General features: G+C 38.5%; 1 protein-coding gene across 2 annotated transcripts; it reads left to right on the top strand.

Moving 5' to 3' along the window:
- Positions 1 to 2,013: 2,013 nt before the first annotated feature.
- Positions 2,014 to 12,462, top strand: LOC139971004 (glycine N-methyltransferase-like). 2 transcript variants are annotated; one of them, XM_071977124.1, is made up of 6 exons: positions 2,014 to 2,245; positions 2,642 to 2,858; positions 3,770 to 3,897; positions 5,072 to 5,319; positions 6,602 to 6,774; positions 9,350 to 12,462. In XM_071977124.1, the coding sequence occupies exons 2-6, from the start codon at positions 2,653 to 2,655 to the stop codon at positions 9,510 to 9,512; spliced, it is 918 nt and encodes a 305-aa protein (XP_071833225.1). In that variant the 5' UTR covers positions 2,014 to 2,245; positions 2,642 to 2,652; the 3' UTR covers positions 9,513 to 12,462. The 2 variants fall into 2 exon arrangements, with proteins under 2 accessions (XP_071833225.1, XP_071833226.1); XM_071977125.1 differs by lacking the exon at positions 2,014 to 2,245 and adding an exon at positions 2,292 to 2,309.
- The last annotated feature ends 208 nt before the right edge of the window (positions 12,463 to 12,670 follow it).

Raw genomic sequence — 12,670 nt, 5'->3', positions numbered from 1 at the left:
ATAGTTCCCGAAAATCTTTTCGGGGCTGGAAAGGGATGCTGTACTCTCTCCGACCCCCCCCCCCCCCATAGTAACGCCCCGTGCATGATTAAAATGACATCAGAACTGTCACTAATTGGACCCCTCGCAGTTGTATGGAAGACTTCAAGTCTTTATCCAGCGGTTTCTTCTTTGTCTTTGAACTATATTAAGGGTCCTGATGGGGTATAGGTTGGGTGAGTGGTGGGGGGGGGGGATCCCCTGGAATGATTAGAAATCTCACATGGTTTTTCCCCTTGCAGTATAGGCCTATATTTAAGCACCGATGGAAATGTCAGAAAGAGGAATTGCTACGAAAATGTTTGGAAGGTATAGAGTCGTGGATCGATGTAATGTGTTTTGTTCTCCGGCTTTTTTTCGGGCAACTCAGAGTTTGTTTGGTGGGGCTGGGGGAGGGGGAGGGGGAGGGGGAGGGGGGAAGGTGCAAAAATGTCGGATGATGTTCGTTCTTAGGAGGAGTTTAATGGGAGGGTCTAAAGTGAGTGGTGTCCCCTTTTGAGAAAAGTTTGTTTGGATAAGGGGCTTAAATGCCCAGAAAATTTCCTTGATTTTAATCAATCATCTGTAGTTGATATAATCCGATAGTTGTGGGAGAAAGTCGGTTTTTCAAGATTTCCAAACTTGAATAAAAAAAGGCGGGGAGGGGGGGGGGGGGAGGATGTGATGGAGAAATTTGACCTAGTTTTGCTATCAAAATAGAGCTATCTATTTTTTGTAAACATGACAAAGGACGTTAACAAAGACCCTGACAGGAATCCGTCGACTTGAGATATGGGTATCATATTGCACCGTACCGAGCGATATCAACCTGTCTTCACTGTCACGGTCTTCACTTCCTGCGTTTGCAGGACAGAACCAGTTTAGTCCGGATCCTCCAAACTCCACTCGTTAAATACAAAAGGTAGTCCTATCGAAGATATCTTTGGTCGAACAGAAACTTGGTTAATCAAATATTGCAAGAGTTTCTCCAAGAGGATTAGCTCAGCATTTTATATGTTCGGTTCGATCGAAAAGCTAACCTTGGCGTCATTGGCTAAATGCCAACAACAAAAGTGCTGGACGGTATGACAACAACGTAAAGTCCCTGTTGTGTTTACGTGTGTGATTGTTGTGAATGGAAGGTGCCATATGGTAGTTTAGATCTATGGCGGGCCATTTGTTACCGTATTACGGGGAAACGACATATTATTATTTTATTGTAGGTTTACAGTCTTGTTCAAGGACAATGCCCTCTCACACGACATATGCACCTGTTTAAATTGACATATTTCAGTTTCATTGAATTTTACCAGTTTGAAGTGGAGATGCAAGTCTATTTCACATAGAATTAAATATGACATTATAACGGGAGACAGCCTATGTCAATTTAACATGGTATATTATTAAATTAGACGTATGTACAGTACATGCTCAAAAGCCATATTAGAATGTTAGTTGCCAAATAACTTAAAGGTTCAAACCGCCCTATAACATAATCATTAACTGAGTAAATCATACTAGTAATTACTTATGACATTTGAGGAAGGATCTGTACTTGGTAACTTTTCTACGGACTCTTCTCAGTACAACGGTGTTTAATGATAACGGAACTGAGATTAAAATGCTTAAAAATGATGAAAAGGGAGAGATACTTAAATACAAATTAAAGAAAAAAGCTTTACTCAACTTCTTTCCCCAGCCCACCCAACTTCACCCATTGCACTGAAACCCTATTCCAACCCCACATCTAACAATCACATCTCTCTCCACCTCCCCTGATAAGTTATAACCTAGTAATATGCTATGAACATTTACCGATATTAAATATTATCAACGAGAACAACCACATCGTTGACGACTTTTTGCTCGATTGGCGTTCCAATACTGAAAAAGTTGACGCAAAGCCGACCACAACGACGACAGGACACTATGACAAATGATCAAAACAAACGAACGAACGTAAACACGCCACAGCTGATTTCGAAGGTTTGGCAATGATCACTTTATTCCGGCTCAAACTGGTTTCTTAATGCATGTTGTGTGAATTCACGGTTCATATCACGTAAATTCATAACAACTAGCTAGTTCATTGCTGTTGATAAACAGAGCCAAAGGTGTATGTATTTGGATAGAGTGTAAAGGGCGTATTACAGCAGTGATCGGTCTTCGAAAACCAATCTTAGAATTCAGACGGTAGACCTACTTGATCGTTGCTAACTGTTTCGTGGTAAGCTTGTCGTTGTAAATTAACATGTCAAAATGACTGGTTCAGCGAATTTACTTCTGTGGTCGTAAGTAATCAATACGCCTAGGGAGCAGTAGGGGGCTTAGCTTTGAAGCCAAGACTACATGTTGATGCCTATATATCTAAGGGCCTAACCAAGGCCTAACTGTTAAATTGTTGATGTTTTCCTTACCAATAACCATGCAGTCAAAACTTGATAGAAGCCCATAGACCTATTTCATATAGCCAAGGCCTACACAGTATCGACTATTTGCATTGCATTTTGAAGCCTACACTAATGAAAGTACTTTCACAAAGATGCCTTTGCATTTTAACTTGGCAACAGACTAAACTAAAACTGCTGACATTATCTCCCAATTATACTGCTTTTTTTTCCAGCTTTCATAAATATGGTTGATAGCATTTATAGGACCAGGTCTCTGGGTGTGCCAGCTCAGGGTATTCCAGACCAATATGCTGATGGCAAGGCCGCTAAGGTGTGGGAATATTACATCGGCAGTAGGAAGAGCAGAACAGATGTCTATAAAAATTGGCTGACTTCCTTGCTCTCATCAAAAAACTGTGACTCTGTTCTCGATGTCGCCTGTGGTACAGGGTGAGTGCATATTCAAATTTCTTGACCAGACTTGCGCTATTTCCTCAGTCTTTTATTCATGTGTTATGTGTACAATAAACATGAATTTACAAGCAATTGTTTGTTTCATATTTACACCCTAAATGTTTAAGTAATACTGTGATAAAACTAATGAATAACTTGTGTAGTCAGTATTGCGAAGTTTGGAACACTGCAAAGTTCGGACACCCCTAAGAAATTCACGATTTCACCATGACAACCTACAGCAAGAGCCAATTACACAAAAAACTACGAAGCTACAGTTATTTTCTCTCCAAAATGACTGTGTGCAATCATGTACTTACATATTTGTCAATAAAAGGAAGTTATAGTTTTGGGGTGTTTTAAGGCTAAGGTGTCCGAACTTCGAAGTGTACATGCTACCACATGCATGTGAGGAACCGTTGTGGATCGTAGAATGTCCCCAAAATGGTTATGGCTTTGCAGTGACTTGTTTTAGTGCCAGAGCACTTTTTTACGAAACCCTATTAAAAAAGGGACCATGTAAAATGAAAGACAAAGAGGGATCTTTGATACCAAAGGTAACAATGAAGGACTGAATATCGGCCTGTTACAACAGCATGAAAACAAAAGTCATGATGAAGCTATATTTATACCATGGAATTCACAGTTGTCAAAGGACAGTACTATATATATAGTTTGTGTTTCAAGAATCTGAAATGCTGTGACCACATACATCAGCAAATCTAGCACTTTGGTTGTTGTAACATATCCCCACAATTACAGGAATAAACAGTATACATCACATACGGAATATTTTGTAAAACCCTTAACGACATGATACTGTACCCTGTGAATTTATAACAATACAGCACATGAATATATTACAAAGTAACATTTACTATTTGTTTAAACATTTCTTTCCTCAAAAGTGTGGATTCTGTGATGCTGTTAGAAGAAGGTTATAATGTGATGAGCATTGACGCCTCGGATAAGATGGTCATGAACGCATTCAGAGAACGTTGGGAAAGGAGAAAGGAAGAGGCTTTTGACAAGTGGGGTGAGTAGAGCATCCTCGAAAGTACGGTAATAAGTCTCTGTAACAGGTATTAAATGTACTGGATGGTACATAGTGTCACTCAGTGGCAGATCCACGATACTCCAGAAGAGTCTGCCTGGGAGATACGCATTGGAACACACAGAAAAGAGCCAACAAATAAGGGGGTACATTAGAAAACAGTGCAGGGGAAAAAATGGGAACCAATACTGTTGCCAGAAACATCGCTAAATGTGTGGGAAGCATCTCGTCTGCTGTAGCGTTATGTAATTAAGCTAGATAGTGAATACGTTTTAAATGTTCTTGACCAGATCATATAAGTTAACTATAATAGTTTTACTAAAGCAGTTACAATATCCATGCTTGAGAAGTAATTTTCAGACATAAACTAGGTTGTCATTAGTGTCTCAGTTTTCGATGTGAATAATGATATTTTGTAACCAATGACTCTCATACATGGCCTGCATCAGTGGGTTTCTATGATCAGCCAGTGAAAAATGACTACCCATATACAGTATATACTGCAGTTACCAAACATGTACAGCAGATTCAAGATAAAACAATTATTGCGTTATAAGGGAACATAGCCAAAAAAAAAATTACACTTTGTGTACACACTGTGAAATGAGCTTGCTAGCCCTGCAGAAGTCCTATGCAGAGTGGGAGGCGCTTAAGCCTATTGTTACAAGTTCGTAGACCCAACCCATGGCTGTCTCATTAACTTGCCCGGTGAAATCCTGTGGTCACTGGACCATGAAGAATATTCAGTACCAGCACAATGGGCAGAGGATTTGTGCTGGGTAGGGTGCCAACTAGATTTGGCTATGCTCCCTATCTAAGCCTTTTAAAGTAATTTGTTTTTGTATGAATTATAATTTTATCTTTAGACATGTAGTACCATTACAAACCACATGAGTGGGAGTATAAATGGCATTCCAAGTTGGTATGAGTAGAAAGTACAAACTCTAGGCATCAGTATCAGCATGTGATTTTACACTCATATCTAGATGCTGAATTTCCAGACTGTCCCAAGAATCCCTGTATGCATGATTACTTCTAGAAAAACTAGGTTGAGTGCATGGTAGAATAATCACACTAGTATACTTACTCATTAAAAGCCTGTTTATCTGTACACAAACCCCTTTATCTATTCGTTTTTGGTCATCTTTTTTTTCAGAAATTGAGGTCTCAAATTGGCTGACAGTTGCCGATGATTTCCCTGATCGCAGGTTCGACGCTCTGATTTGCTTAGGAAACTCCTTCGCTCATCTACCAGATTTCGAAGGCAACCAGTCTGACCACAAATTGGCCCTGAAGAATTTTGAGACGATGTTGAGGCCCGGAGGTGTTCTTATTATTGATCATAGAAACTATGATGCAATTCTGGACACAGGTAGAGCTCCGGTGAAGAACATTTATTACAAGGTATACCTCATGTCATAGATTCATTATTGAACCATGTTCGGAAGGATATTCGAACCAAAAGTGGCTTTTTTTTCACAGTTAAATTTTATCAATTTACAATATTTTATGATTTTATTGATTCTCATAATGATCTAGTTCATTAGCTTGACTTGCCTAGATTCTTTTGAAACCTCCCCACACTCCCCACCAAAAGATAAAAACGAATAAAAAGAATAAAAGCAAAAGGCTGTAGGAATATTTTCATGTGCCATATTTGTATGTGCTTTGTGTTAATATTCACAAATGTCAGGAAATCAATTCAAACACAATCGGTTGTGACTTGGATAATACAAGTTTGTTTCATCAACAGTTCAGGCAATCCAAGTAACACATGATTAACCCTTGATAGACACTTGGATAACACTTAATTTACACTTAACACTTAAGTTGACCACTGAACGAAGATAGCTGTCTTCAAACTTGTTTTTGAAAGACAAAGATATGTGGGGTATTGGAACACTCAGACCCTCAAAGTACTGCAAATACTGTTTTTTTTTGCTTTTCCTAAGCACATGCAAGCTTAGGAATGCCAAACATATACAGAATAAAAACAACAAACTTTGAAACAAATCATTTTGTTTCTAAAATGATTGGAGTTGAAGTTTGTCACCTTTAAACTATATTACTTGATCACATTTTATTGATCTGGAAAGCATTTCCAAACAGATGTTCTTTATCCCCTAATTCCCAGCTAGCTTTGTTGCTTACATAAGAGTGGTTAATTGATTTACTAAATAAGGTACAACATGCAATATTGATACATTCCATTGAGATTAAAGTTGGTGGACTTTTCCTTTCCTAAGTTCCCTAATGACATTTAATACAAAAAATTACTACTTCAGTTAAAGATATGAATGTTCATGTACCAAAAAACAGGTTTGTCCTATGTTAACAGTTTTTTTTTTTGGCGGTGGAAGAAGTAAATTCCCCAGTCTTTACTAATTATTTCACCATATAATTATTTTCAGTGATAACTATTGGCCTTGACTCTAGTGTCTGCAAAGCAATTAAAAACAGAACAACAGTATCATTTTTTTCATGCAGGCAGGGAGGTCGGCATGTGTATGTTCATGTTTGCGTCTGTGACAGTCGCTTGGGTCTGAGATGACAACAAAGTGATGGATATTTGTCATACTTGCTGTGTAGATGTATTGTAGTGACAAGGTGCGCCATATTGTTCTTTATGAATATTAACGAGGTTATGTGGTCAAACATAAAAATCTCTACATTGCTATCTCTGTAGGGGAATTGTATCAAAGATATCCAAACCTCGAGTCTCTTTGTGAATGGGAGGCCCTCTATGGTGACGCTAGACTACTTCATCGACGTCACAGCCGCAAGGAAGATGGAAGAAGAGGGAGAAGAGGAACTCCCATCGGGGAGAAAGTTGAAAGTCACAGAGGATGGAGTTTATAAGTAAGTATGAAAATGTGATTCTCCTCAGGTGCCTAGCATTAGAGGTCATTAGTTTTGGTCCCAAATTTGACCATGCTTAAAAAATGCTAGAAGCTCTGAAAAGAGCTCGATTGGTGGCTCTGCATCTCTAAATTACTTCCAGAAAGTGAGGAGATTAAAACTGAGACAAAGAAATGTTTCAGTGAGGGAAAGAAAAAAAAATTTGGAGTAAAAGAGTGAGTGACCAATATTAGACTTTCCAGCATATTTGGGGCCAATCCTGATCGACTTTAAAACATTGCTAATTAATGATGCAGACCAGAGGTTTATTATTTTTTCCTTAGCATAAGGGTACATCCCGGCAGGGGTGGGTTTGCCAGGTCTTGGGCAGCCTCCCATTTAATTTTCCTAAGCAGCTCCTTTCTCTCTTAAAGCTTCCAAATTTTTGTACTGCTTGTCTTCAACCTCGTTTGTTACTTTAAATTGCTCTATTGTCTGTTTTTCACAATCCCCCCCCAAAAAAAAAAAAAAAAAAAAAAAAGAAAAAAAAGAAAAGAAGAAGTTCCAATTAACATGCAGAAGCCGTGCCTTGCATGGCTCGAACAGGTCTCCCACTCTAACCATGCATTTGCAGTCCAGAGTTATTAGTGGTCCAGCAGAGTACAAGTCCATGAGTGGGTTAGAGAAGGACATGCTGTAGTTTAAATGAAAGTAAAAGAAAGTAAAAGAAAGGGATGACAGAAAAACACGGAGAGTTATTTTAACTTAATCGTTGACTAAATGCTGGGTCGAGAAAATGTAGAATGATATCACACAGGACACACAATTGTGTATGTTTATGTATGTAACCTTTGAGAATTCATCATTGAAAAAGTTTTTTTTTGAAAGTTAGAGGGCCGTTTTAACTTTTTAGTTATTTACCCACACAGACTTTTGCAGTAGGTAAGCAGTCTGTTAACAGTTTCTTTTTATTCTCTATCTCTGTTGTTCAGTTGTACATATTTCCCACCATTCCAGTTGGTCCTTTTTGATAATTAAAGTAATTGCATGGTTAACGAGTAGTTCGTGTAATGAACTATGCATTTGGTGTTGCCATTGTTGTGCTCCTTTCCTGGGTTTCTGGTTTGTTTATAAGACACGAAAATAGAGTTATTCTGGCTCTAATTTATTGTCAAAGTTATGCTCGATTCACGAAGTGACGGAGGAGGGAGCATGCAACTATTTCTGTAATCAGGTTGGGTTGGATGATGCAACAGTCATACTGGACGATAGTAAAAGAGGATTAAAGTCGGCCATCTTTAACCGTTTCCATAGGTGATATCCTGGACCTATGTGATTCCCGTTAACTGGATATCACCAGCTGTGACTTGATATGACCAGTTATAACTGGGTATGAGGTATCTTACAACAACCAATCAGAAATTAATCCATTCCAAATGGGTCACAACGTACTGCTGAAGAAAAAAGAAAAATTGAAGTGGTCACCAGTGTTGACCCCAAATTTTGTCATGCTTAAAACTGCTTAAAGTTTTTTTCCAGGAGGGTCTGACCCTCCAATTCATTCCTAGACTAATGTGGATTTAGAAACAGGGGTAACTGTTCTAAAACCTATTCAAGGGTGGAACCTTAGAATGTCTGTTGAGAAATTTAAAAAACTTGAAAAGTCCTATCAGTAATTTGGCTGTCTAGTTTTATATTTTGGGCCCTTCTTTGGGGGACTTTATCAGCATCAATTAACTATTTGAATTTGGTACATTCAATTAGACATGCTTGTCCTGGATGCATTTGTCACTCAGTTCAGAATGTAAAAAGGCTGCTATTTCTTTCATATTGCTAAAATTGTTTCATTTAATGCAAATGTCTCTCAGATGAATTCAAAGTTGTTCTGTGAGATATAACTTGCCATATTTACCAGATTTTTCACTCAAAAGGCTCAGAACCAAGATATTTTCTCCAGGGATATGCAATTTCTTTTTTGTTGCATGTTTTGGATGATATAGGCAGAGATGGGCATTTTGATTCTAATGAAACTTTTGCCATTCATCCACATTTGGTCAACAGTAGTTAAGGGTCAAACTTATAGTATGATGCGTCCATATATCACACCTGTCAACTCTCCCGGTTTTTACCCGAATCTCCCGGCGTCCCGGTTTCATATTCTATTCTCCCGGTTTTTCTATGTTCTACACTTGCGACATTTCTGAGAATAGCCAAAAATTATTCCTATGCTTAGTAATTCCCCACAGTAACACTGAACAGGAAAGGCTATTCAGTGTAGTTTGCAAGAACAAAACAATCGGTCAAGTCCCAAGCTTGATGGGACTCTATCTAACATACCAGCCATGAAGTCACAGTACCCAGAGTCCACTGTTCCCTGTTTCAAATGGAAGCCTACTGAAGAAACCCTGAAGAAAGCGAAGCGAGCTGCTGTAAACTATAACAAGAAACACTGATTGGATGATTCTCCCTATTTTGGGGTCAAACAGGTTGACAGGTCTGATATATTAATATTTGTTTGGTTGTATAGGTTCAATGAAGATTCACCACCTCTGTTGAAGCCGAAAAATTAAATTTTACTCTTCTTTTTCCTCCCTAGATTTCGCCTGTCCTACTATCCTCATCGTCTGAATGCTTTCACCGAGTTACTGAAGGAGACGTTCGGACAGGACGCCAAGCATGAGGTATACGGAGACTTTCAGCCGTATCGCGAGAACGAAACACCATCCTACTACGTTCACGTAATTCACAAGCCGTTCTGAGGGCTCAAGCTTGGAAGTATGTCGGTTGAAAGCTAGCTTTGAAATGGAAAACTGGAAAATAACTGTATTGTTCAGCTTGTTACTTAAAATGGTTAGATTGTTACTGTGCACCACATGTAAGAGAACAGTGGAACAATTGAAGGTGGCATATCATTGCTCACTGATAATGAGAAACTTGACAGCTAAGAATTTTGGTTACGTTACGTGGAACCTTTGTTGAGTCATCATAAAGCTAAGTGTGTTTTTATTCAATATACTTAATAGAGGTTGATAAAGCATAAAGACAATTGCATTATTACTTTGGGAAGAGATCTGAAGCAGGCATAGATCCAAGAGTGGAGGGGGGGGGGTGTGGGAGGGAGGGAAGGGTTTGAGGGGGATAGAGTGGGAAGTGTAGACTCCACATTTCAACCAGCAAAGAAAATTAAAAGTCGTATTAGCACAATCTTGCGAGTAGAGCTAATTACATAGCTAACTATGTCTCAGAATACACGGCCAAAATGATATTTTTGTCTGTACATGAGAAGACCCCTCCCCCCCCCACATGGGAGTTGGCTTCAAGAAACCCATTGCCACACCTTACGGTTACATTCCTGGATCCATCCCTCGAAGGAACAACTGGTCTCACGCCAGGCCACAGAACTAAGTTATTATGTAACCAACTGTCTTATCATATATAGTATGTGTGTTATTCATCCAAGGCTTCTTATATTATTTCACTGTGGTATTTTTATTTGCACAATCTCCCTCTTCATGTCTTAAGTAAGTAGCACGTTGTAAATATACACTTGTTAGACATACACAAATATCTCAGTCATCTTTATCCATTGATTCCTCTTGAGTTAACTGAGTAAACCCACTAATATTGACACCAACCAATCAGGAAACTTTTTTTCAAAACTCTAAGAGAATATCAGTCATCAATGAAATGCTTATGTAACTTGAGGTTGAGGTTGAATCGATCATTCTGTTACCATCTTTGTTGTGTAATTTAAAGAAGAAGCAAACTGGGAGATTAAATATCAAGCAAATGTTTTGAGAGCACAAATATTATTGGCTAGGATATGATTTGAACCAGCCCCTTTTACAATGAATCCTGTGCATTTAGCTTGAACTTACTCGATGGATGTTGCCAGTGGCGTGCTCGAAGGGGAACGTCCATGCAACCATGCACCACCCGTACCCACACCTCCCAGGGTCAGTTGGGAAAAAGGTTGTCAGGAGTTTTTTCCCTTTGCAATTCAGCCTGGAAAGAGACTACTTATTCTAAGGATATAGCTGGTCAAAGCGGTTAGCTCTGGTTTTTTTGGAGTGATCGAGGGCAAACCTTGCAGCCTTGAATTAAATGTTTAGCTCAAATGTTGTTCACAATGTGCTTCTGTTGGTCTTGTATAGTAATTGTCATATTTATGTGGGCATAAATTCCCCCAAAAGGACTGTTTAAATTTTGTTAGATTGTACCATTCTTAGCCAAGGTCAACATTTGTCAATGCAGAAATGCCTGACAAATACTGGTTGTTAATTTATCTGAGGGTAACACTTCTTCCTTCAAAATCTGATAACATGGTAGTAAAAGATGAATGAAACTTCATTGGATTGTCTTGTAAGAGAGATGAATGCAAGATATGTGACATGATGAAAACTACTTTTGAATGGAATCGGCAAAAATCACATGACTATTGGAGGTTGCACAGGGGTACATGTATATACATTTTGTTTTAACAGTCTTCTGTAACTTTTGGCTTTCTTTTGCAATGTTTTTATGGCATTTTTATGGCAGAATGTATCTGCAATTTATTGCTTTTGTTTAAAAGCAACAGTTGCATTCCTGCTTTCTGTTAAAAAACTGCTCTAGCTTTAAACCTGAGTTAACCTGTAAATAAAAAAAATGGACATGAAAACATTCTTTGCTGCTTTATTTTTGGACTTTATTTTTCGCTATATTAACATTTGTTCATGATCCCATTGCATAAGTACTTTCTGAAGTGTTTGTGATCTCCCTCTCTCTGTATTAAATCGAGATCTGACTTGCCTAATTCAATCACTGAGAATTTTCAGAGCAGAGGCCAGAAACGTTCCAGTCTAGTCCGCAGAAAATAATTCATTCCCCCGAGCTTTGAACGAATGTGGGCCATTGTGGCCTTAGTCTTGAGCACCCTACTAGTCCCATTCTATGCACTTTGCCATCTAGTTATTATAGTGAGACTGCATTTATCCCTGACCCATTACTCCGGTCCATGTTTCTCTCTGGCCTCGTAGAAAACTAATTGAGGACCCACGGTCAAGATTATTGATGTTGTTCCCATAGTAAATAGTTGTGGTAAGCCGCAATAGGTGTACTTTCAGTCACTTTCAGATATGAACTGTGTCATGGTACTACAACTCCTTTCATACACAATTATGCTTTAAAAAGTGATCATGGAATAGACTTTTGCCTTCATTTCACATCCTCTCTCTTTGTAAATTTTTTCAGCTCATTTTAGGGGCATGTCAGTTCAAATTATACTGAAGAGCTCCTAAAATTATCTCCCCTTCCCCTAAAAACCCTGTACTGAATGACCGTACCTACAACCAAACTAATTGCTTTCTTCAAAGGAAAAATCATCACAAGAAATGACATCTCCATTGAACTGAACAGCAAGAATCATTTGAAAAGTTCTTCCTTTCAAAGAATCAAATTAGAACAGGTGATAAGAAAAATAAAGAAAAGAACCTTTTTTTCTTTGGTGTAATTGTGTACTTTTATTACCATTGCTTATATCTGATTCCAAATATGACATTTATCTGCATACATTTGTGATGTTTGATACAAAAGAACTGCTCGCTGCTTTATATATCTTAAAGGGAGTGAAGACTCGCACATTAAGAAACGTCTGATGCCGGTAATCTGACCTAGTTTCGAATGAGGTGTCACAGAAGTGTTAGACACCACCATCGATCCCAGAAAATACACTCACAGCTTGCTACCGTCAGTAATTAGACACTAGTGTACAGAAAATACATGCAGCTACTGTCAACACCCACAACACAATGTACATAGCAGCGATGGACATCTCAGGTCCAGATAAAAGATAACAAGGTTTCACGTTTCATTACTGTCTGCATTTTGTAGCGACAAGAAAATAACTTGCAAGCAACGGAAAGTTAACTTTATCAGA

This window comes from Apostichopus japonicus, chromosome 8 (genome assembly GCF_037975245.1).
Source record: "Apostichopus japonicus isolate 1M-3 chromosome 8, ASM3797524v1, whole genome shotgun sequence".
Lineage (NCBI taxonomy): Eukaryota > Metazoa > Echinodermata > Holothuroidea > Aspidochirotida > Stichopodidae > Apostichopus > Apostichopus japonicus.
This window is presented reverse-complemented; position numbering and strand designations above follow the sequence as displayed.